This window comes from Hyposmocoma kahamanoa, unplaced genomic scaffold (assembly GCF_003589595.1).
Source record: "Hyposmocoma kahamanoa isolate Upper Pololo Valley unplaced genomic scaffold, ASM358959v1 80, whole genome shotgun sequence".
NCBI lineage: Eukaryota > Metazoa > Arthropoda > Insecta > Lepidoptera > Cosmopterigidae > Hyposmocoma > Hyposmocoma kahamanoa.
Window position 1 is genome coordinate 6420390 of NW_020654051.1, and position 21681 is coordinate 6442070.

The following is a 21681-nucleotide window of genomic DNA, read 5'->3' on the forward strand; positions in this document are numbered from 1 at the left end:
TTAAATTAAGTGACTTAACTCTTAAAAATCGGTAACCAGTCAGAAAATACCAAAAAAATTGTCTAGTTCTTTCAAAATTTACGAGACCGAGAGTACCGGGATGAAAGTTTTATACTGGCTTCAACAAGCAAATTATGTTGCATGACGTAAAGGATTATTAATTACCAAAAGCTTTGCTGCCACTCACTTAAGAGAAACTTCACGATTTCGCGGTTAAAAACGCAACTAAACTAAAGCAATCAAAATATTCTGCCTTGGAGCTGATATATGGCTTCGTACCGGTCGCGATCATAATGGCGGCGCCCTGTGGTCCGGAAGTTCAGGACATCCTTAGAGTTGGATGGCCAATTCAGATATAGAGGCTGCCACCACCGCTCTGCCTCGTGGTTGATTCGGAAGGTGTCCATTGCCATCCAGCGAGATAACGCTGGCATATATTTTTTTAGGTTAGGAATTTTTTCCGAATTCTCTTATAAATCCTAATTTTTATGTTGTATATTCATGATATTCTCTATAATATCTTAGTTAAACGCATTATCTTATCTTCTCAAAGACCCATGGTAACAAAATTGTACTCAAGATTGATCAATGTCGGAATTAAACTGGAGGTCTATTATTATGGATGTGACATTTTCTAGATTACAAAAAAACACTTTGTAAATTAAAAAAAAACAGCAATAGCTTCGAAATAGAAGAACCTCGTAGAGTTCTCAGACTATGGAAAAAACTTGAAGCTTCAATTCCTCGAATATATAACCAGTCATTGTCATGTCATTTAATTTGTTTGAAAACTATTCTGCCATATCATTACTGTGACAATTGCGCTCCGATTGGCTAGCCCGAGTTCGAAACAATTGACAGGTGTCGTCAACGGGTGTCGTCAACTGTTTCACTTCAAATCGACCAGTTAACTTGAGCTTTGCTATAATGGACGAAAGCTGCAAAATTACATATTTAATATTAATTACCGGTGAAATGTGATTCCGTTTGTTTTGCAATTAGATGTGTTGCTGTTTTTCCCACACCACCGAATAGAACAGCACGGCATTGTTAGAGATATTATCTTTATTACAATAAATTCAGAATATTTTTTGGAATATACAGAGACGTACACACAGGTCAGTAGTTGGCCTGTTTATATTTCAGTACAAACGGGAGTTGATATTTATAAGAGCTGTATCGCTAATGTGTTACCAGGATTATATGGCCCTTATTTCGTCTCTATTTCTAGTTATATACTCGATGCTTCAATTTTACGGAACTTTTTTGCATACTATCGAGCATGAGTTGACAATTATACGGCTTTATTGGCAATAAAAGAGTTTGCATTCATTAGCGGCTAATAAAGTCGTTCGTAATTTAAATTGTAACAAATCAGCCAGCATGCTAACGTGCAACCGGCGAAGCGTGTCGACAACTCGACACATGTCCCGTTGACGCGACCAGTCCCGCATTTCGCAGAATCCAAGTTCCCGATTCAAAGGACATCAACGTACTTGAAGTGTTGATGGCATCAACGCATCGCAACGACATTGAATTTAATCTGTAAACTTGAAATTGGAAATGAGTTTATTTATAGTGTAATGGGTTAGTGCCTTCGATTTTATCTTGTGGAAGTTACCACCTTTTGGACTGGTAGTGGTTTAGTTGCTAGGTTGCTAGCTTTATTTATAGTTCATTTTGTAGCATAAGACAGGACAGTATTCTTGGAATATACATTATAATTTAGTAGTGCTTTAAAGACGCTATAAATTATACATATATCAACTCTACTCTGGAATAAGTGAGGCCGTTACGTTCCTACATCGCTGACCTATCAATCATAACCATATAAAAACTAGTCGTACAAAGATGGCACATTTCCTAAACCGTCGAAGTCGAGCGATCGCGGTCCGTTCAAAAGAAGCGATCCGGTGTATGCAGTCGCGTCAAAGAGAACGTAGTAAACCAATAATGAATAAAAGATACATAACAAAAAACCGCTCGTGTGCGCCGCTGCAATTGCCGAACACTGATTGAGCGCGTCGTGATTTATGAATGCGAAAACACGGAGAGAAACAACTATCTACAATCGAATCTTTATTAGTTTCTCCGATTTGTTAGGACATGATTACAACAACGCGGTTCATATCGTTCAAAGTAATTAGAACTACAAGTGTGTTTCACTGGGCTTTTTCAGGCGAAATGGGAGTTATTATGACGTAAATAAATAATAAAGTGGCGTCCATTCTTTTTTTATGATTACTTTCTTGAAACAGAAGTTCTTCGATTAACATTTTTCCTCTTTATAACGAGGATATCCTGTGAGTTTCTTAACAATGAGCTGGTATTTATTAGTTCACATCACAACTTACAATATGGCAACTGATCACCAAAGAAAAAGATTCTGTTGAGATGTGAGTCAAAGAGACTTGTAGGAAAAGAAAGAATACCATTACGTAAGGGGAATTTTGGTATGAAAAACCTAACATATATAACTTTAGGTTCTCTCTCTTATAACTATGATAATCTACACCAGTAGATAAATATAAAAGTAACCTTAGGAATTAATTCCATCCAAGAAATGCACTGATAGCAGTGATGAATTAAGCAAAACAAGAAGTTTATCTATGAAGGTTCGCTACCCGCCGAGGCGCCGCCGCACTCGTTTCCAAATCTTGTTTAATTTAGTTTCGAAGCGTTTCTCTTACTTCTTATCGTATCGAAGGCATACACTATAATGCTTACCATCGCGGTGACAGGATTTGCCAACCTTCGTAAGTTATGCGACGACTGTTGCAAAGGGTGCGCCAAAGGTACAGGAAGGGAATGGTGACACATATGGTGCGGGAAAGGTCCTTTCGTTAACTCATATCTCTTTCTAAAAGTAACCGAGCCCAGCATTGGGATGTATAATGGGATGATGGTTATTGATGATGAACAGTAGAAAGAGAGGTATAATGAAACATAGAAACCGTGTAAAGTTTCCAACCAGCATAAAGTACTAAGGCATAAGCTTTTTAGCAGCAGTATAGCTCCTTGTGAAAGATTTCGCCCAGGGAAGTACTTCCACTTTACCTATTTCTGCCTCCAAGCTATAATGTCAGCATTACTGTGTTCTGGTGTTGAAAAGTAAGGGTGCTGGTGAAATTACAAGCACATGGGATGTGTCAACTTATCTCAGGGTGACGGGCGCAGGGGCAGTGCCCCTCATAAAGCTCTGAGGACACTGCAACTGTTATGGACAGGCGTGTAGCTTACCACCAGGCGCACGACTTGTTCGTCCCGTCATTTGATATTATAAAAAATAAAAAACTTTCAAAGAAGTCCCATAACTAGCAGTGGGACGAGCAGGGGGTTAAGAAACGATAAAGTAATGGAGGCATTAAAATGCCAGACAGCGCAAAAGTAGTTTTTAATCACAAGAGACACATTTTATATTCAATTTTCGTTATAAATTTTAACATTGTGAAACAGCCCCGGGCGGCGGGCGGCGATAAGATCTAACATACTAAGGGGCTGTTTATTAAATTAATATTTCATTAAACACTATTATTAGCGAGTAACTTATTTTACGGGTCTTTTTTTTGGATTGCTTTTTACCAATACTTGTCCAGAAAAGGACGACTTTAGGCATACAAAGTACGCAACGGGCATATAGAGAAATTTTTAACATCGGCTGAGTCGATCTGTAACTCTGTTGGTAAGAGCGGTGACCCTGGTTTGGCAAATTGACGCTAGTTCGAGTCCTGTCAGATCGAAACGAATTTTTGTTTGTGTTGTTCGATCTTTGTATGAATAATAAAATAACAAACGAGTGGAGTATATTCACAAAAAAAAATAATATGGTAGTAACAACATCCTGATATTTAATAAAATAAATATGTTAAGTAATTCTCCATTTTCCTTTTGTACGCGTATTATGCATATGGGGAACCAAAACACATTTTCTTTTTTTTTAACAAATGTTGTTATAGTTACGGGCATCCATTTTAGATTATTGTCTCTCCGATATGATATCAGTGGGAAGCAAACTTAAGTATGTGTGTATGTATGTATGTTTTTTGTATTGTATTGTATGTCTAGATTGAAAATCTTTTAATATCGTGGTGTTTCATAACTCATTGATTCAGAGTAAGAATCACGTCTACACGAGTTTAAGTTTAAAATTTCTTTTTCGATTTTCCATTACCGATACAATGTTTTGTTTTGATGCAAGGAATTAAGTTTGTGAATTCCGTTAATACCCGTTATACGTAGTAACTGTTACTGCATCTCACCTCTACTACTTACTAAATCAGTTGAAACATAATTACTGTTCGTCGAAGGTTTAATCAATAAATGTTATTTTTGTACTGGTGTTTTATGGGGCGATGTATGAGACGACCGGTTAAGTCCTGTTATTAATATAATTGGTGTTATTTTAGGTTTTTTATACGTACGATGTGATGTCTAGGGATTTAAGATATCCTTATATATTTCTTACCTTTCTGCCGTAAGCAACTCACATATTCTATTCAAAATATATGCTGAAATTAGGAAAAAGAGTCTGACAAAAATACGTAAAGTTTTCTACGTGCAATACAGATCCTGTATATACAATCTATTCACATGAATGCTTCCTTCTTAATGTGTATTGCAAAGCCATGAATATATATATTATATATATAAGAATATACTCCCGGCCGGCGTCAGTGTTTCCGGAAAACTGCAACTTGGGGCTATTCAAGGATAGCGAATGGGCATTTTTCGGCGGCCACAACATCGCTTAGCATGAAATAAGATTACGGCAAAGTCTTATTCTTCGTTAACCAAATTAAACCATTAAACCTATAGTATAATAAGACAAGAAGGTCATCTTCACTTCGCTCGGAGTGTAGGGTTGTCACATTATTGCGTAAACTCGCACAGAGGGCAATTTAATTATTAGTTATTAAGTATTAACAATAGGATAAGCTACTAAGAATAAAATGGTCCGTAAATCTTGTCTGAAATAAACAAATAATTATTATTGTGTTATCTGTACCTAAAGTATTCGTCACAGTAATCTTGTGCTACTATTAAAATAATCTTTGTTAAATGCAGTACTTACGTATTGACTTTTTTATACCAGCATCGTGGAGTGTAGTGTGATATGAAATATGTAGAAATTAAATACTGAACAATTGTGGATTTGAGTTACTCTTGTTCAAACCACCATGAACACAACAATAAACACGTCTACCATTTGATGACATTTTTTTAAACACCGAGCGAAACTTTCAATTCTTTAATAAACCGACTAAAAAAAGGAGAAGGTTCTCAATTCGATTGTATTTTTTTTGTGTATACGTTTCGCGATTACTCTGGCATTTGTTATTTCAATGATTCTGTTAAAGAAAATATTCCACTCCTTAAGGGTGATAAACTAGGGCATGAATCCGGTTTTGCTCACTTTCCGGTAACCGATTGTTAACTGTTTAGTTTCAGTTTGTATGTACTTACATGTAAGCAAAGTTTGAAGTCAGTTCCTTTATTTTTATTAATTAAATATAAATTATATTGTCACGATCCGCGCTTCGCAGCTCGAGTGCACTGCGAGTCGCGCTGCTACGTTTGTACGGAGTTACTAGACTTGTCTCATTCTTCTATGACTACAAGTTATAATGTTATTTGATCCTTCTATCAGAGGTTGGAATAAATAGAGTATGTTTACGTAAACTTCATATATAGTGCCTAGACTACAAAGAACTAAACCTGACTTAGTGTAAGCAAGTAATAGTGAATAAAATAAATATTAGTGTCAGTGTTAATTAGACTATGATCACATAAACAAAGGGTCTTCCCCTTAACTAATAATAGAAGATATTTTGTTGTTTGACAATTTCCTTATGTAAGTTGCTTTTGTTTTAGGGAATATGTTAAATTAAAATTTCTAATTAGTCTTGTAAAATGACTAGACTATAATTAGTTACCAGGTTTTGTAATAAAATAAAAAAATATATAATAATTAAAAAAAAATGTCAAATTCAAACATACTTAGTCAAATAATACGTCGCTCGGAAATGCCGGAGTTATTGTATTGTAAGCAGTAATGTGAGATGTACTGTGTTCCGGTTTTGAAGAGTAATGGTAAATGAGACTTGTCAACGTAGGTCTCACAGTGACAGCCGCAGTGGTAGTGTTCCTCAGATCTTTGCTATTTAAAGCTCGTAGTACTGCCGCTGCTATGGACAGACATGTCGGTTAACACCAGGTGCACGAAATTTTCATTCCATCATTTGATGAAAAAAAAAAACTAGCAATTACTTTACTTGCGTATTTCGAGGAAAAGTTTTGTAATTTTAGGTAAAATATAACTATTTAATTTAATTTATTTTTGTTTATTTAATTAATTCTGAGATTTCAGAGTTCGTTTAGTTAAATATACCACCTATATCTATTCATTTCTCATAACATAACGCTGTGCCATAAAAATGGCTTCCGAAACTTGCATACTAAACAAAAATTGTTGAAAATATCTTATTTTTTATCCCAATAGATCATTAGATTACTGATTGTAGTTATGTTGATGTATTGCCACCCTAATAATATTATTTTTTATTGAAAATATTTCCTTTCGTATTGCTTCCGATATTTCGAATATTTTATGAATAATGCGTAACGGTTAATTGTGTGGGTCGGCTTTTGAAGATGGTCCTACCTAGAAAGTAACTCAGTCCATTTGTACATTTTAAAGAAGGTCATAGTAGTGACATTTTTAGATTGGCATTTCTTTTTAACCGACTTCAAAAAAGGAGGATGTTCTCAATTCGATTGTATTTCTTTTTCGTGTTTGTATGTTACTCGATTACTAAGGCATTTTTGAACCGATTTTGATGATTTTTTTTATTGGAGAGTACCTCAGTATTGGTCTCATTTAAATTTGAAGACAATATTCCACCTCTAAGGGTGGCAAACTAGGGGATGAATCCTGTTTGTCGCACTTTCCGGTAACCGATTTTGAATAAAATAGAGGTAAATAATTAGATTCCACCAACTTCTGAGTTCGGTTTCTTTTTTTATAAAAAAGTTATAATTATCTTAGGTATGTACAAAAATTTGTTTAATTTTTTATAAATAAAGACTATATTTAACTGTGCAAGTGCAAATAATTACGCGGACCATTTCAAACGTAGTCGATCGTTCTAATGGTTTTACTTTTGTAGGACGAGCTTGGTGGCCTAGCGGTTAGCACTGTGGGCGTTAGCAGAAAAGATTCGGGGTTCCATTCAATTTAGAAACGAACTTTGTAAAGTTTGCTATGATACTTATAGTACAGGGAGTACCCCAGTTTTTTTTAAAAGTTAATGGTCCTGCTCTGCCTGGCCCTGGAGCAAAGATAGGTTTTACGATGAAACGAGCTCGCCTAGAAGATGCCTATTTAGTCACGCCTTAAAGATACTCGTATTGTACGTGCTCAGAAATACAGTCGCAAGTAGGGTATTCCATTCCTGGGCTGTGCGCATCATTAAAGATGACGAAAAGCGCTGAAGGGAACACTTTGGATTCAATCGACAAGCGTGTCAAGAGGCTTATAGCTGCTGGCAATTAGTAGAGGCGAAGCCTTGAACACCGCCGTAAAGTTGCCTGCTTATCGGTATTTTACAGGATTTATCACGGAGAGTTTGCGATGGAATTGCATAATTTGATTCCGTCTTCCCCTATCCATCATCCTCGGACTAGACGTGGGCTGGGATTCCATCCCCGTTTTAGATATTCCCAGGATCGGTACGAAGCGTTTTGTTTCCACATTTATATGTCGAGCGGCTAGAGAGTGGAATTCCCTACCTGCGGACTTATTCCCCAAACGCTATTACTTGAACTTTTTCATGGAGAGAGTAAATAAGCATTTAGTTGTGCATGCTACGTCGTCGACCTCATCATCGCTTTCCATCGGGAGAGATGGAGGTTTTTAAAAAAATATATCGACAAAGTAAAGATGATATCCCACCGTACGTCTGGATTTCCGATGCTAAAGGGGCGGGCGGGATGAGCTGACGAAGCCCATGGGCACACCGAATTACATTCTGTAGAAAACCGACAGACAGTTACGCCGATGGGCTAAACTATGAAGTTTAGATTCGAGCTTACCATCTCCAATAAGTCTGCTGTTCTACGTTCAACCGAATTAAGAACCTCACGTTGATATTTCGCCGAGCCATCCCACAAGTGACTGCATTATTTCATGCAAGATCGGACTTGTGCCTTGTATACAGTTAAACGCTGAGACCAGGTAACTGGAATGGTTGTCGCACATTTTTAACATTATCCGCATCCATCTATTTTAGATCCTCGACTCTCACATGAAAAAAAATTAAAAAGTTTTGTAGAAATATCAACAAATCAAGCAATATTAACAAAATTGTTTCAGAAGGTGTTAAAAGTATCGCTATAGTAGTCTTATGGTACATAAATATGTAAATGGAATACGTAAGCAGGAATCAGCGACTGCAGGAATGCGAGCTGTATATGTAAATATATATGTACAACATGTATCTATATTGTGTACACAGTGTTATGGTTTCCTGGTTTCGTATTTCTGGAAAACATAACGTAAGAAATGTGCGGAAACGGGTAATAGAGTGATAACACAGTGGCAATAAACTTGCTGGATTACGTGAGGTTGAAACCCCGACATTGCACCTCAGCGTTATTTTGAACTCGTATTCAAATGAAAGCATTTCAATATAATTATTAACTTTGTTGAATATAACGATGTTTTCCTACCACGATATTAAATAATTTTTTGGGAAATTGCTCCCACAAGTTAAAAAAGTACTTTTTTTTTGTAATAACAAGTGATGGGACGAACGAATCGTGCACGTGATGATAAGCTACGCGCCTGTCCATAACAGTTGCAGTGCCACTCAGAACTTTAAATCGCAATTATCTGAGAGGCACTGCCCGCCCGTCACCCTGAGACATAAGTTGACAAATCCCATGCACCTGTAATTTTACCAGCACCGTTATCCTCCAAAACCGGAACGCAGTAAAGATAACATTAGTGGTTGGGGGTTCTAGGAAAGGTGGCAGTACTTTCCTGGACGAACTCTTTCACAACGACCTCTACATACATACATGAACACTAAGAAAATTCATTCGATGCGACACGGTATGCTGAAAGCGCTGGTTCGAATCCAGAAGGATCGAAGGAAGTTTCCTTAACGTTCGATCTTTGTATTAATAATAATTTTAATTCAAATTCAGAATAATTTTATTTCTTTCACGTGTTCCAAAGATTCTGTACCTTCTTCGATGCGTCATCATAATGTTTTCCTTCAAGTAACATTAAAGTCATAGATAGTATAAATTAAAAAAGTAAATGTTGCAATTATCTATTGATAATTAAGAGTTATCAAATGTAGTCCCGAAACAACTTCAAAATTTGAGTATTTGTCAAATCAAATAATTTAAAGTAAACGAACGCAGTTTGACCGCTATGTACTCGTAAATATCGTAGAATATAATTTTCAACACAGAATTTCGACAGCTTTTCTCAAACTGTGTGTGTATCTAACTGTGGTCCTCTGTACATTCAAATAAATGAACACGAGCGCAGTTTCATCTTTATCTTAAGCAACTAAGAACAAAGTAGTAAAATTATCAATGAATTTCAAGAAAACCAGTTTACAACAGCCAATCTCCATAAAGCAAAACCCGCGGTTTCCAACGGGAACTTCCATTAATCACAGTGGTGTCATTACTATCAAAGCACAGGACATGACGACAAACGTAAGAAGAACTTTACTTCCTTTTTATTACTAAACTTGAATAGTTGTTAACAATATTGCCGTTCCGTTTTTCACACGCACTATCTTTTATCGTATGGGAAAATCGTACTATTGTTGGAAACTGATGACAGATTGTAAAGTTAAAGCTAGCCGGATTGCGTACATTACTAATTGTCTAACTATTCTTCTAATTAGCAGTTTAACACGCATGTAAAGCATATGCCTTTCAAAAGTACAGTTTTATTGTTTTTTCTGACGCATAAAATATTTTTATACTTAGCTTTCTCAAGTTCTGTTCTTAATTAAAGCGAAAGGGGTCTAATTGAATTTTTATGCCATTAAATTTTAACTTATAATGTCGGTTACGAAGTAATTAATTTTTTTGTTTGAATTGAGAAAGAAAATTTAAGAATTTAGTACAAATAAAATTTAATTAATCCACTATCAAACCTAACCTCCCGTATTTACGTTTAAATAAAATGTTTAACCCTTTATGGAGAAATTTACATAAGTGCAATTTTTACACGACTCTGTCAAAAGGTAAAAGCAATTTACGTGAACAAAAAATGCACTCACCGTGCTAAGTTCTGCATGGTTGCCTGTCTGAACACCAACAGCAATGTAGAATCACTCGATTTTGTAATTATAAATTCTTAATTTTAAAAATTTGAATTCACTCGTTCGTACTGCGTGTCGGTCGGTTGTAAGAGCGCGAATTCGCGTGCGCTTCGGACGAAGGCTGCGGCGATTCTGCCGCACGCAGCGTGCTCTCTTGAACTTGACTGACAGCAGGTTGCATTGCCGTTGCATTTTCGTCAATAAACGCCGCTTTACCATAAGTAACCTCAGCAGTCTTTTTGCCCTACCCCCTGGTCGCCTGCGTTGTAATGTCGCGCGGGAGGTTGAGGTAGTTCAACCTAATTTGGGGGAAAGCAAATGTTCGGGATAGTTCGAAAGCCAGTAGAAGTTCAGCGTCAATTAGCTGTTGTTTTAGCATTGGAAAGGGATATCGAGTGCTGTGGCGTCTTCACATTGTTTAGTCTAGGCTTAATTGGCGGATTTAGGGGCCTGAGTCGGAAATTCAATTACCTACGAGACTGTTCTAGAGTTAATGGCAGTCTGCAGATGATTGCCATATTTAGTTGCATTGTTTTGTATTCGAGTACGTAGTTGACTAAGGATTCTTTCTCCACAGTAAATATTTAAACTACGTTTAAAAGTTAATTGACGCAATTATTTAAACTAATTATTTACTCAAATACCAACCCTCATAGGGCTGGTATTTGAGTAAAAGTTTATTATTACAGGCATAACAGCCTGTTATTTTTAAATTTAAAAGTAACTGAACTATTTAATCATATGTTTGATTAATATCGAATGTACGTATCGATAACGTTTTAAAATTAAACTAAAAGTATCCAAAATTTTAACGCTACACGCTCCACATACATAATATTTAGTAGCAGTAGAACTCCTTGTGAAAGAGTTCATCCAGGTTAATACTGCCACCTTACCTATTTCTGCTGCCAAGCAGTAATGTCAGCATTGCTGTGTTCCGGTTTTGAAGGGTAAAGGTGCTGGTGAAATTATAGGCACATGGGACTTCTCAACTTATGTTTCCGGGTGCCGGGCGCAGTGGCAGTGCCCCTCAGACCTTTGCGGCTTAAAGCCTGGAGTGCCACTGCAACTGTTATAGATGGGTGTGTAGCTTACCATCGCTTGAAGTGATAGCACGTCTTGTTCGTCCCGTCACTTAACATTATAAAAAAATACATTTAATATGACATTCGTGGAGAGGCTTTAGTTTCGAACAACTTCTTCGAATACAATTTTGAACTTATTCAATCAAAAGATAGTATTTTTACTCTATTTATAGAAGGCGAAGTATTTACATTCTAGGACGTGAGTTGTGGGGACCGCCTTTTGCGTCTCGCGCTCTGAAAATTAATACGAATAAAATAAGAACAGGCGGAGAAAATTTGACACAGATCCGACGTCGACAAGCACCCGATGGCGACTAACGGGACAACGGGCGATGCGGCTCGTCGTTAAACCGCTGGGCAATTTCCAAATTTTGGGATAAATGTGACTTTAATAACTGTAGGGCTTCAATTGAAAATCAAAATTTAGTCGGTTCTCTGTAGTTAAAGAGTATTTTCATATAAAAATTACGTGCGAAGTTAGACACTTTAGTTTTAAATACCGTTATTTTAGCCTGTTCTCAGGATGTTACATGATCGGGCGAAGTACGTCCTATCGTGTAGCAGATTAGCACATTCTTCAGACAATATTCTTAGGTTTTTCGTATATGTTTCGTAAAACCATTATTTAATAGTAAATACCTAAATAATTTGATATAGGAACAGTTTCTCCCCGGTTCTCAAAAAGAAATTGCACCAAAACTGAGTACAAAAAACTTACCTGGAAATGACCCGGATAAGTATGGAGACAATTTTTATTATTTAATTACTCGTATATATCATCGTGAAATGTTAAAGAATATTTCATTATTACACTCGAATATTAAACAATACTTCGTGATGATATTGTATGAATATTTAAATTAAAAAAAAATTGTCACCAAAATTGAGTACAAAATACTTACCTGAAAATTACCCTATTCATACATATTAACTTGATGACCACTCTTAAGTTTTCTTGGACATAATATTGATAGAAACGTCAAGTAAAGAGATGTGAGACAATGAAATTACAATTGCAAACTCGCACAAAAAATTGACAACACCATCATAAATTAAACAACACCGTTATAATACGTTTAATCATTCATAAAACAGTTTAGACTACATAATTCTTCCAATTAATATTTAAATTTTTGAATGTCAATTAATGGACGTTAAACGCTGTTGTAAATACGTTATTTATTCAAATTGCGAACGTATGATTATATTCAAGTGCTAAAAGTCAATGTGAAATTACATGTAGTTCGTTGATGTTGATTGGCTGAAGTTTAATTTGGTTGGCCACATTGTATAATGTGGCCAACTTTCAAAAAGTTATTTCGGTACGTTTTTTTCTTCTGAGAATGGTTATATTCAGCGATTTTTAGCAGCGATGCCAACTCGCGTGCGTGAAACGCGCGATTGCATCGCTGCACTTGCGAGTTATAGGCGATGCAAGCGCGCGACTCCATCGATACAAACTTGCGATCTCATCGATGCAATAGAATATAAATCCCAAGTTGTGCGATGCAATCGCGCATTTGTATCAATGCAGTCGCGCTCTTGCATTGAGTTTGCGTCACGTTTGCATCGCTGTTAAACGTCGCCGTGTGTAACCGCTCTTATTTATGATACTTGGAAAGGTCATTTTTCTCCAATGACTATAGTCTAAGGTTGATCAAGAATTTGATGAAGAAAAAAAACTTCGACTTATCAGAAATGACGAGCTAAGCAATTTTTTCGTATTTACAAAACGAACTTAACCTGACTTTACGCAAGAAATTAAATTAAACTTCAGCACGACAGGGCGCCATTTGCGCGATAGTGATAAACCGTGAGATCTCTATGCGAGAATAGAAATATGTCGCGCTATATGTCGCTCTCGCGCAAGCCGCGCTCTTTTGTGCCAGCCCTATGGGAATTGGGAAGTCTTATTCCAAACAATAAAACATAATGTTATTATGTGCGCCCTTAATTAGAATTTTATCGTAAACCAACTAGAATAATAAATTGAAACCTACAAAAGGTAGATACGAAAGTATTAGAGCTTATCTTTACGAATAGTCCTTCTATGCAAAATCTCGATAAATAGTTATTCGAGCTATTACTTCTGAGCGTTGATAAATTATATAATTAACCACCTTTCTGCAAACGTCAACAGTGAACACAAATGCTACGTAGCATAACTAGATAAGTTGCGTTAGACAACTCTCTCGATTCTAAATTAGGGTTGACAATTAAATCCATTTATTGCATATAGATAAAATTCAAAAAACGGAGAGTCACAAAATTTAATCGAGTAGCGTAATTAATGTAAATAAATTAATGTAATATTGTAGAACATCGAGAGTTCGAAAGATGCACCAAACAAATACAGTTCTAGATAATATCTGTGACATATTTATAAACAAGTTAACTAATTATTACTATTAGTCAATGTTTTTTAGTCTGTTTAAATAATTTTTTTGATAGAATATTTCGATCTATGATCAATTTATATCTCATCTGTGTTTTTAGGATCCCATCCGTGGGAAAAAATTAGTGTATGTGTGTGTATGTTCGAAATTGCCATTTTCGCACTTATCTTTTACAGCTGTTTTCAGTCAAAATGTTGTATTGTAGAGATTTTTACCTATATAAAAGTTTGTAATATGATATGGTTAATCAATTAAGAACGTCCCCACAAATGCAATTGGCTTCGATTTACAACTCAACCTTTTGATGAAGCGGTTCATTGTTTCTCTCCAAGTATCGGTAAATGAATACTTTTCGTTAACATCAAAAAATGGACCTATGCGGTATATTTAAATATGAAGATAGATTCGAAATTAAATAAAATTTTTACAGGACTTATAAATTGGGACTCAAAAGTACATTTCTATAATACGTCGGTTAATGCGTTGCCTAGATGTTACGGTGTGCGACTCAACGAGGCTGTTTTTCATGCACACCTATAATAATAAAATAATATAAATATAATAAATTAAAAATAAATAAATGAAGCGCAGCTACAATAATTTCTAATTATTTTTTTTAGTAGCGTCATAGGCGTCGTATATTGTAACGCTACTTCTTGAAGACTTTTTTGACAAAGAGACGTAAAGCTCTTCGTCATTCATTGACCACTGGAGTGATATCGATATACAAAAGTCGGATTCATATGCGTATATTATTGGGTAAGGTGTTTTATTCTGATTGTTTAATGTTCTGTTGTTGATTGTTCTTCGACCATCACAGAATATCAACGACGGATTGTCTTGCATGCACAAACCGGCAAATGCTGAGTGAAGTGTTGCAGGAAAATGAGATCAATTTTGTTTTTCAGCATGTTTATGCGGTGCAAGACAGGAGTCTCCCTGCACGACGTACCATTCCTTCTATGCATGTCTCGCGCAGTGACCAAAAATCACCGAATACCTTACGCCAAATATTATATTCACTACAGTGGCAAGCATTATAGTGTATGCCATCGATAAGATAACAAGAAAAAGATATGAATTCATAGATGCACAAACATAATATTCAGTCAGCCCTTGCACCAATATAAAAAGACACCACACTGGTAAATGAATTTACTTTCTCGTATTTGCAAAAAAGGAGTTTCTTATCAACAGTTAATCTACGTATCTGGAATGTTAGTAACGTTATAACAACTTTAAAAACATCATAATAACCACCCTAGGACTTGTTCGCTTTCAAATTTACTTATAAGGATTTACCTAATTGATGGAATGTGATTCACGGGTGACAAATATGTCTTTTTCTACGCAGTCAACATGTCAGCGTGTCAAAGTCGTATTTCATTCGTGGGGAACAACTTCATTAATCGATCAGGCAGTCTAAATTGCAATGCCACAGACCGAAAAGTTTTCTATAAAACGTTGATTTTACTGTGATTTTGTGTCAAAGCATTATCTTTCTTGGTAAACTTTTTGTTCCCCTTCTCTTTTTGTTGTTATAATTTCTTTAAATATAAGTAAGGCAAGACTTTTTACAAAAAATAGTAACAACAAAGCTTTTGTTGCGAATGGGCATACTTTCAATATATTCGTTCTTAAATATATACTCTAGTGCTGCTAGTTATATAAATATATATATTTATTACATGTAACTAGCAGCACTAGAGGTGCTTGTGAAAGAAATCGTCCAGGGAAGTAGAGCCACCATGTCTATTTCTGTTGCTAAGCAGAAATATGAACATTATTAGATTCCGGTTTTGAATGATAAGAGTTGAAACTACCTTAGCTCGAATTAAAATTTTTCTCATAATAATACGGTTAATTTTGCTTGTGTCGAACGGCAGGGACACTAGTTTTATTTCAGAATTTATTTTTTTACAAACGTAATTAAAACCATTTGAAAAATGTATATCGTATAGTATACATGTTCCATTTACTTCAGTTGATATATATAAAAAAAATCATTGGTATATGTAAAGTACCTATTGAATACAACGATTTTTTTTATTGGTTGGTGTTTTTTTCTATTGTGAATTTTTTAAGTAATTGCATATTCACATCGTCTAGGAATCAGTGTATATCGTCAATTTTCCTACATTTATTTCCAAAGTATATCACTGTAATGCTTTAAGGGTGCTGGTGAAACTATAGGTCCATGAGACTTGTCAACTTATGCCTCAGTGTGACGGGCGCAGTGGCAGTGCCCACCAGATCTTTGCGATTGAAACTCTGAATGAGACCGCAACAGTTAAGGACAAGCATGTCGCTTACCCAAGCACACGACTTACTCCTCCTGTCAGTGAATATCATTAAAAAATATATTTACATGGCATTAAATGAATGAAAATAGTACACTAAATAGTGCTTAGTACAGAACAAAAAAGAAATAATTGTTTTTTTTTTTAACAGAAAGATGTAACATTGACTTTTAACTCATTTAGAAAAATCCATCGAGGTCGTCGCCGTGAGGAACCGTGCTAAACTTAATATGATTATGATAAAAGTAAAATTTAATATAATAAACAACTTGGTTCAGTACAGGGTCAAGAGTACGTCAAGCCTGATAATTAAGATTCCTCTCTACCGCTTACGTTAATAACGGTCCAAAGTGCAAGATGTCAAGTGGATGTGCTCTTTGTTGTACTTTAGAGTTGTTACACACGGCTACTTTTAGCAGCGACGCAAACGCGTGTTCGTGAAACGCGCGATTGTACCGCTATACTTGCGATTTATAGCGATTGCATCGATGCAAACGCGCGACTGCATCGATATAGTAGCTTGTGTTGAATAATTATGTACGAAAAATGTGTATACGTTTATGTACAATATTTTGTTTTGTTAATTGTAAATTTAAAAGTGAAATTAATAAATATATTAATTAATTATATTAGTTAATTAATCTAAAATGTGCATCGCGTTTGTATCGCATTTGTATCGCGTATGCATCGCGTTTACGTCGCTGCTTAAAGTTTTTTTTTTATAATATCAAGTGACGGGATGAACAAGTCGTGCGCCTGATGGTAAGCTACACGCATGTCCATAGTACCACTCAGAGCTTTAAATCGCAAAGATCCGAGGGATACTGCCACTGCGTCCATCAAACCCTTTAAAACCGGAATACAGTAATGGTGACATTACTGCTTGGTGGCAAAAATAGGCAAGGTGGCAGTATTACCCTGAATGAACTTTTTAACAAGGAATTCTACTGCTTAAAGTGCGCGCGTGTGTAACTGCTCTTAGAATTAAATTTTAGTAACGTGCCTTACAGCTCCACCACCAATGAGGAGATTTGGTAGTCGGCTTAAAGTCGGCGGCTCAGCGGTGGCAACCGTTAGTCGTGCGGAACGCGACGGGAAGTGAGCGTGTCTACAGCTCCGGTACCTATCTGGAAAATAGGAAGGGTATTGTACGTGTACCCGGGGCGGCTCACCGAAGGCACTAGCCTTACAGAGAACCGGTTGAAGTGCGTGCAAACGTGCTGATCCGGGGTTAGAACCTGACTTAGTTGGTCCCTGTGCGAGCCTGTGAGTATGAGCTCGCACAGGTCATAGTGCCCTTCCCGCATAACCAAGAGGTTGATAGGGAGGGGTACTATAAACAAAACTTATGTAGAAAGATATGGGACTGCTCTTATAATTGATGCGAAAAACACCAGAACCATACTAGCATTCTTTAGAAGGAACCAAGGTCAATCAGAAATCAGTTCACGAAGCCAATGTAACACAGAATCTTTGAAAGTGGGAGTGCGTCCGTTGGTGTACGAATTTCAATTGCCCATCGGCAATCGCTGATTTATGGCTTTGCGCCGATGATTAGCGTCTGTTTGCATATGCAGCGATTATTAGTGTCAAATATGTACATGAATTATTATTATGTAACTAGCATATGTTTAAATAACTGGAACGTGTGAATTTATATCGGAATTTAGGCGTGGTTTGCGGTATCCAGGCCAGGAAGACACAAAATCGTTATCATCATCCTATTTAATTATTAAGGCAGGCTCTTGTCGGTTTAGTCTATACTACGCGTGTCTAGTCTAGACTACGTGTTAGATAACTATGTATGGAAAGACGACATGGCTGTAGATTTCACACAAATTGATTCAAAGTGTATTCCATAGCATTTAAATTTATTTGAAAAGAGCAATCCCTAGAGTTTCTTGCTCGTTCTTCTCAGGGAAGTCAAGGTAGTGAACGAGCAGTAGCTTAAATGTGACGTTTTCGAGTGTTAATTTATTTTATCTATGGAATAAATGATTCTTTGACTTTGAATTTGAATCTCCTCCACATAGACCATTTTATAGCTGCTCACTTTGATTTTCTTCTTTATTCGTTCGCTGTATACGCCAATCGTACAACTTCGTTATTACGTAAAAAATGTCCATACATCTACCCCATTCTATCCCCAGATCAAAATAATAAATAAATGGTCTAAATAATAAATAAAGAGAACCGATAAAGGACTATCGGTACCTACCCTTGGTATAATAAAGCCACATGTCATTGAGTGTGATGTCAAAAGTATTTTTTATCGCAAGAAAAATCATAATTTCAGTACACAGTACCAAAAAAAGCGATCTCAAAAGTTCGTGGAATTACGTCCATTTGCCAAGTTTTATCGAAAACGGTTACCGGAAAGTGCGCGAAACCAGATTCATCTCCTAGTTTGCCACCCTTAGAGGGGCAATGGGACCATTACTGAGGTAACCTCTTTCCAACAAAAAAAGAATCATCAAATCGGTTCACAAAGGAGTCCGGAGTCATCGCGTAACATACATAAAAAAAAATTAAAAACACACAGTCGAATTGAGAACCTCCTCCTTTTTCTGAAGGCGGTTAAAAATAATACGCGCTATACGTGTAAAAAATTATATATACCTATGTGAAATGTTTTAACTCTCCTTTTCAAGCACAAAAAAGTTATAGACTAATTTCTAAAACTCCCCTTGAAAAATTGTGATGGTGACCACCAGAGCGATTGTCCTGTTGAACGAATACCTTGCATTCAGGTTGCTGATATATTTGCAAACAGTTGGTCGCAACTCATAGCTGCTGTAGTACATAATACATTTTGTCATTGAGTTATTTAGTTTTACAATATCTATATCTCATTCGATTGTTTTTATTATTGTTTCGTTTGTTTTTTTTTACTTATATTATTATTCATCAACATCATGGCGGTCGTTTTGTTATCCAATCTTGGATGTAGGCCTCTTCCCTCTTCTTCTCCGTGTCGTTGGATGTCGTCCATCCAGTCTGTGTCGCCACTCAAATATTCGCCTGTCCAGCGCTTCTCGTCCATTCGCGCAATGGGCCCCGTTCACGCCCACCTTTTTTTCACCACGACAGCCATGACATTTTTAACTTTGGTTGTATTTCGGGTCCAAGCGTTGCTTTTTCGATCTCTCAATGTAACTCCGAGCATTTCTCTCTACTTGCCCGTCTGCGTGACTCGGAACTTTTCGGCGGACTTTTTTTGTAAGACTCATGGTTTCCGTACCTCAGACGAGCACGGGCATGACCACTGTTCGAAGACTTATATTACTACTAGACTTACTATTATCATGTTATTATTAACATTTTAACGTTGTTGTATCGAATGTCTTGCCTGCCATGTTGGTTAATTTTTAAGTCAGCGAGAGATTTCCTGTAAATACATAAATACAGGGGTCGTTGGTGCAGAAAGGTTCTCGAATAGAGACCACGAATTCGATGGCGTTCAGTGGGACAGCCCCCTACTAGATGGACGGATGACTGGTAAGGGCGGCGGGTAGACGATGGATGCTTGAAATCTTTGAGGGAGGCCTATGTTCAGCAGTGGACGTCTTCCGGCTGATATGATGATGCTGTTGATGATGATAAGTTGTACAAAAGATATAATAATCAAAAGCGCTAAGAATGTGTGTGTGTGAGTGAGTGTGTGAAAAGACTACATTATATATGAATAGTTGAAGTAAAACAGCTATGTTAGGAGCGTAGTTAATCACACCATTGGGATACAGGTATGACGGTATGTACGTATCTACACACATCTATGAAACCGATGCAAAAATTGATAAAAACTTACTCTGCACGTTCTTCACATGACAATGCACGAATTTTGTTCTACGACCTTTGAAAACTTGTTAGGGCACATTCAGATTAAAGTGTCGTACCTTGTATATTTAAATAAATTTTTCACAGATAGAACAACATGATTAACTGTTGTTCACGACTTTTTTGACGCTACGATAATAGACTGGCATGACAATAGGAAGAGTTAGAATGACAATCGTCCAACGATAAGTAAAACGTCACGACAAACATGTGACGACAGATAATCACAGTTTCAACGATTCTGTCGTGCAAACGACAAGGCGGCTGCCGTGAACCTAGTGGGAACAGCCAGACACGACAGTCGTTCAACGGTAAAATATTTGTCCACGACGTAGTCACGACAAATAGTCGTGATATGGGAACATGCTAGACGCGACAGTCGTCCAAAGATAAATAAAAAGTTAGGACGTAATGGGAACGCGCCTTTACTTTTTTCGGCTTCATGGAGTAACCACGCATATTCTGCCTGATATATGATAGGGATATCATAACTAGTAATCGAAATTTTTACCGAAATTGAGTTATTAACATTTGAACAAGAGTTATAATCAGCGAAACGGGTTCTACAACCCCCTATAAGCGATTTTTTATATTTTTTATTATTAACAAAAATAAGTGTACAATTGTATTTTGTATTAGCAAAAAAAAATTAGGTGCCATCTTGAAAGTTCCCGATATGCAAATGCATTAGTAATGATAAGGAAATGATATTAAGGAAATGAAAAAAAAAATAAAAACGTTCTTAACTCGTAAAACTTGTGATAGTGATAAACTTTTTAGATGTAATGTAATATTTCTCCTATATACTCAGCAATTTATTGCATACCGAAATATACAGGGTGATTATATATTTATTTCACATATTTATACTAGTTGTTTGTTTATATCTCATATTTCCTTGCCGGCCGCCTTATGTTCTCTGTAATGAAGACTTATGTAATCCCGTTTTCAAAATTCAATTTGAAGTCATAAACATTACGTATTCGATATTGCACCAAATAAATAGAACAGAAGGTGAGCAAAGGACTTATCTCTAAAAAAGATCTCATTGTCAGTGGCTGAAATGCTAATCGCGAAAAATTAAGACAAAATGAAAAAAACTTTTTAAATTCAACGTCAATGTTACTTTGCGTTTTATTAAAAATGGAAAATCGCAACTGTATAGCAGTTTCGTAAGATTTGAATTTCAAATGCTACTTTTAGTTTGCAACGTGTATGGTGTTTCCCCGCCAAGCAATTACTAGTTCAACGAGTATTTTCTTTTTAACAGTTAATTAAGCTCCAGTCGTGTGGCACACAGCCAGTTGGATTTGCAGCAGTGGCATTTTCTAATTTAACTCTACCCGGCCTATTTCATGTTGAGTACTTCATAAATTCTTTTTATGGCTAGGACTCTTCATCGCGAAGATTTTTTTTCTGACAGCCTCTTGCTAAAGTAATCCTTGTGATTTGAATAAAGTTTGCAATTGTAATTTATTTATAAGCCATGAACGTGGGTAAGTATTTGTTTAACTGCAGCAAGATTATTGGAGAAATTGTTTCCCCGTCGTCATAGGTTATTTTTTCATTTACGTCAATCATTTAACAAATTCACGTAGTTCCGAGTCGTAGTTCACGCTCGATTTAATTTCATCGACCTCGCAACGTCTTTCCTGGGTTATTTCAAAATAATGCTCTAAATTTCATGAAGGGGCCTAATACGGCGATAATTATT

At 36.3% G+C, this 21681-nt stretch overlaps 1 protein-coding gene across 1 annotated transcript in view; it reads right to left on the reverse strand.

Annotated features, from left to right (window-relative positions):
* Positions 1-10485, reverse strand: part of LOC113233781 — an 82364-nt gene extending 71879 nt beyond the window's left edge. Inside the window, exon 1 of the mRNA XM_026468982.1 lies at positions 10308-10485. Coding sequence (XP_026324767.1) covers positions 10308-10324 — 17 coding nt within the window. The 5' untranslated portion in view covers positions 10325-10485. The remainder of the gene's footprint in view (positions 1-10307) is intronic.
* Between the last annotated feature and the right edge of the window lie 11196 nt (positions 10486-21681).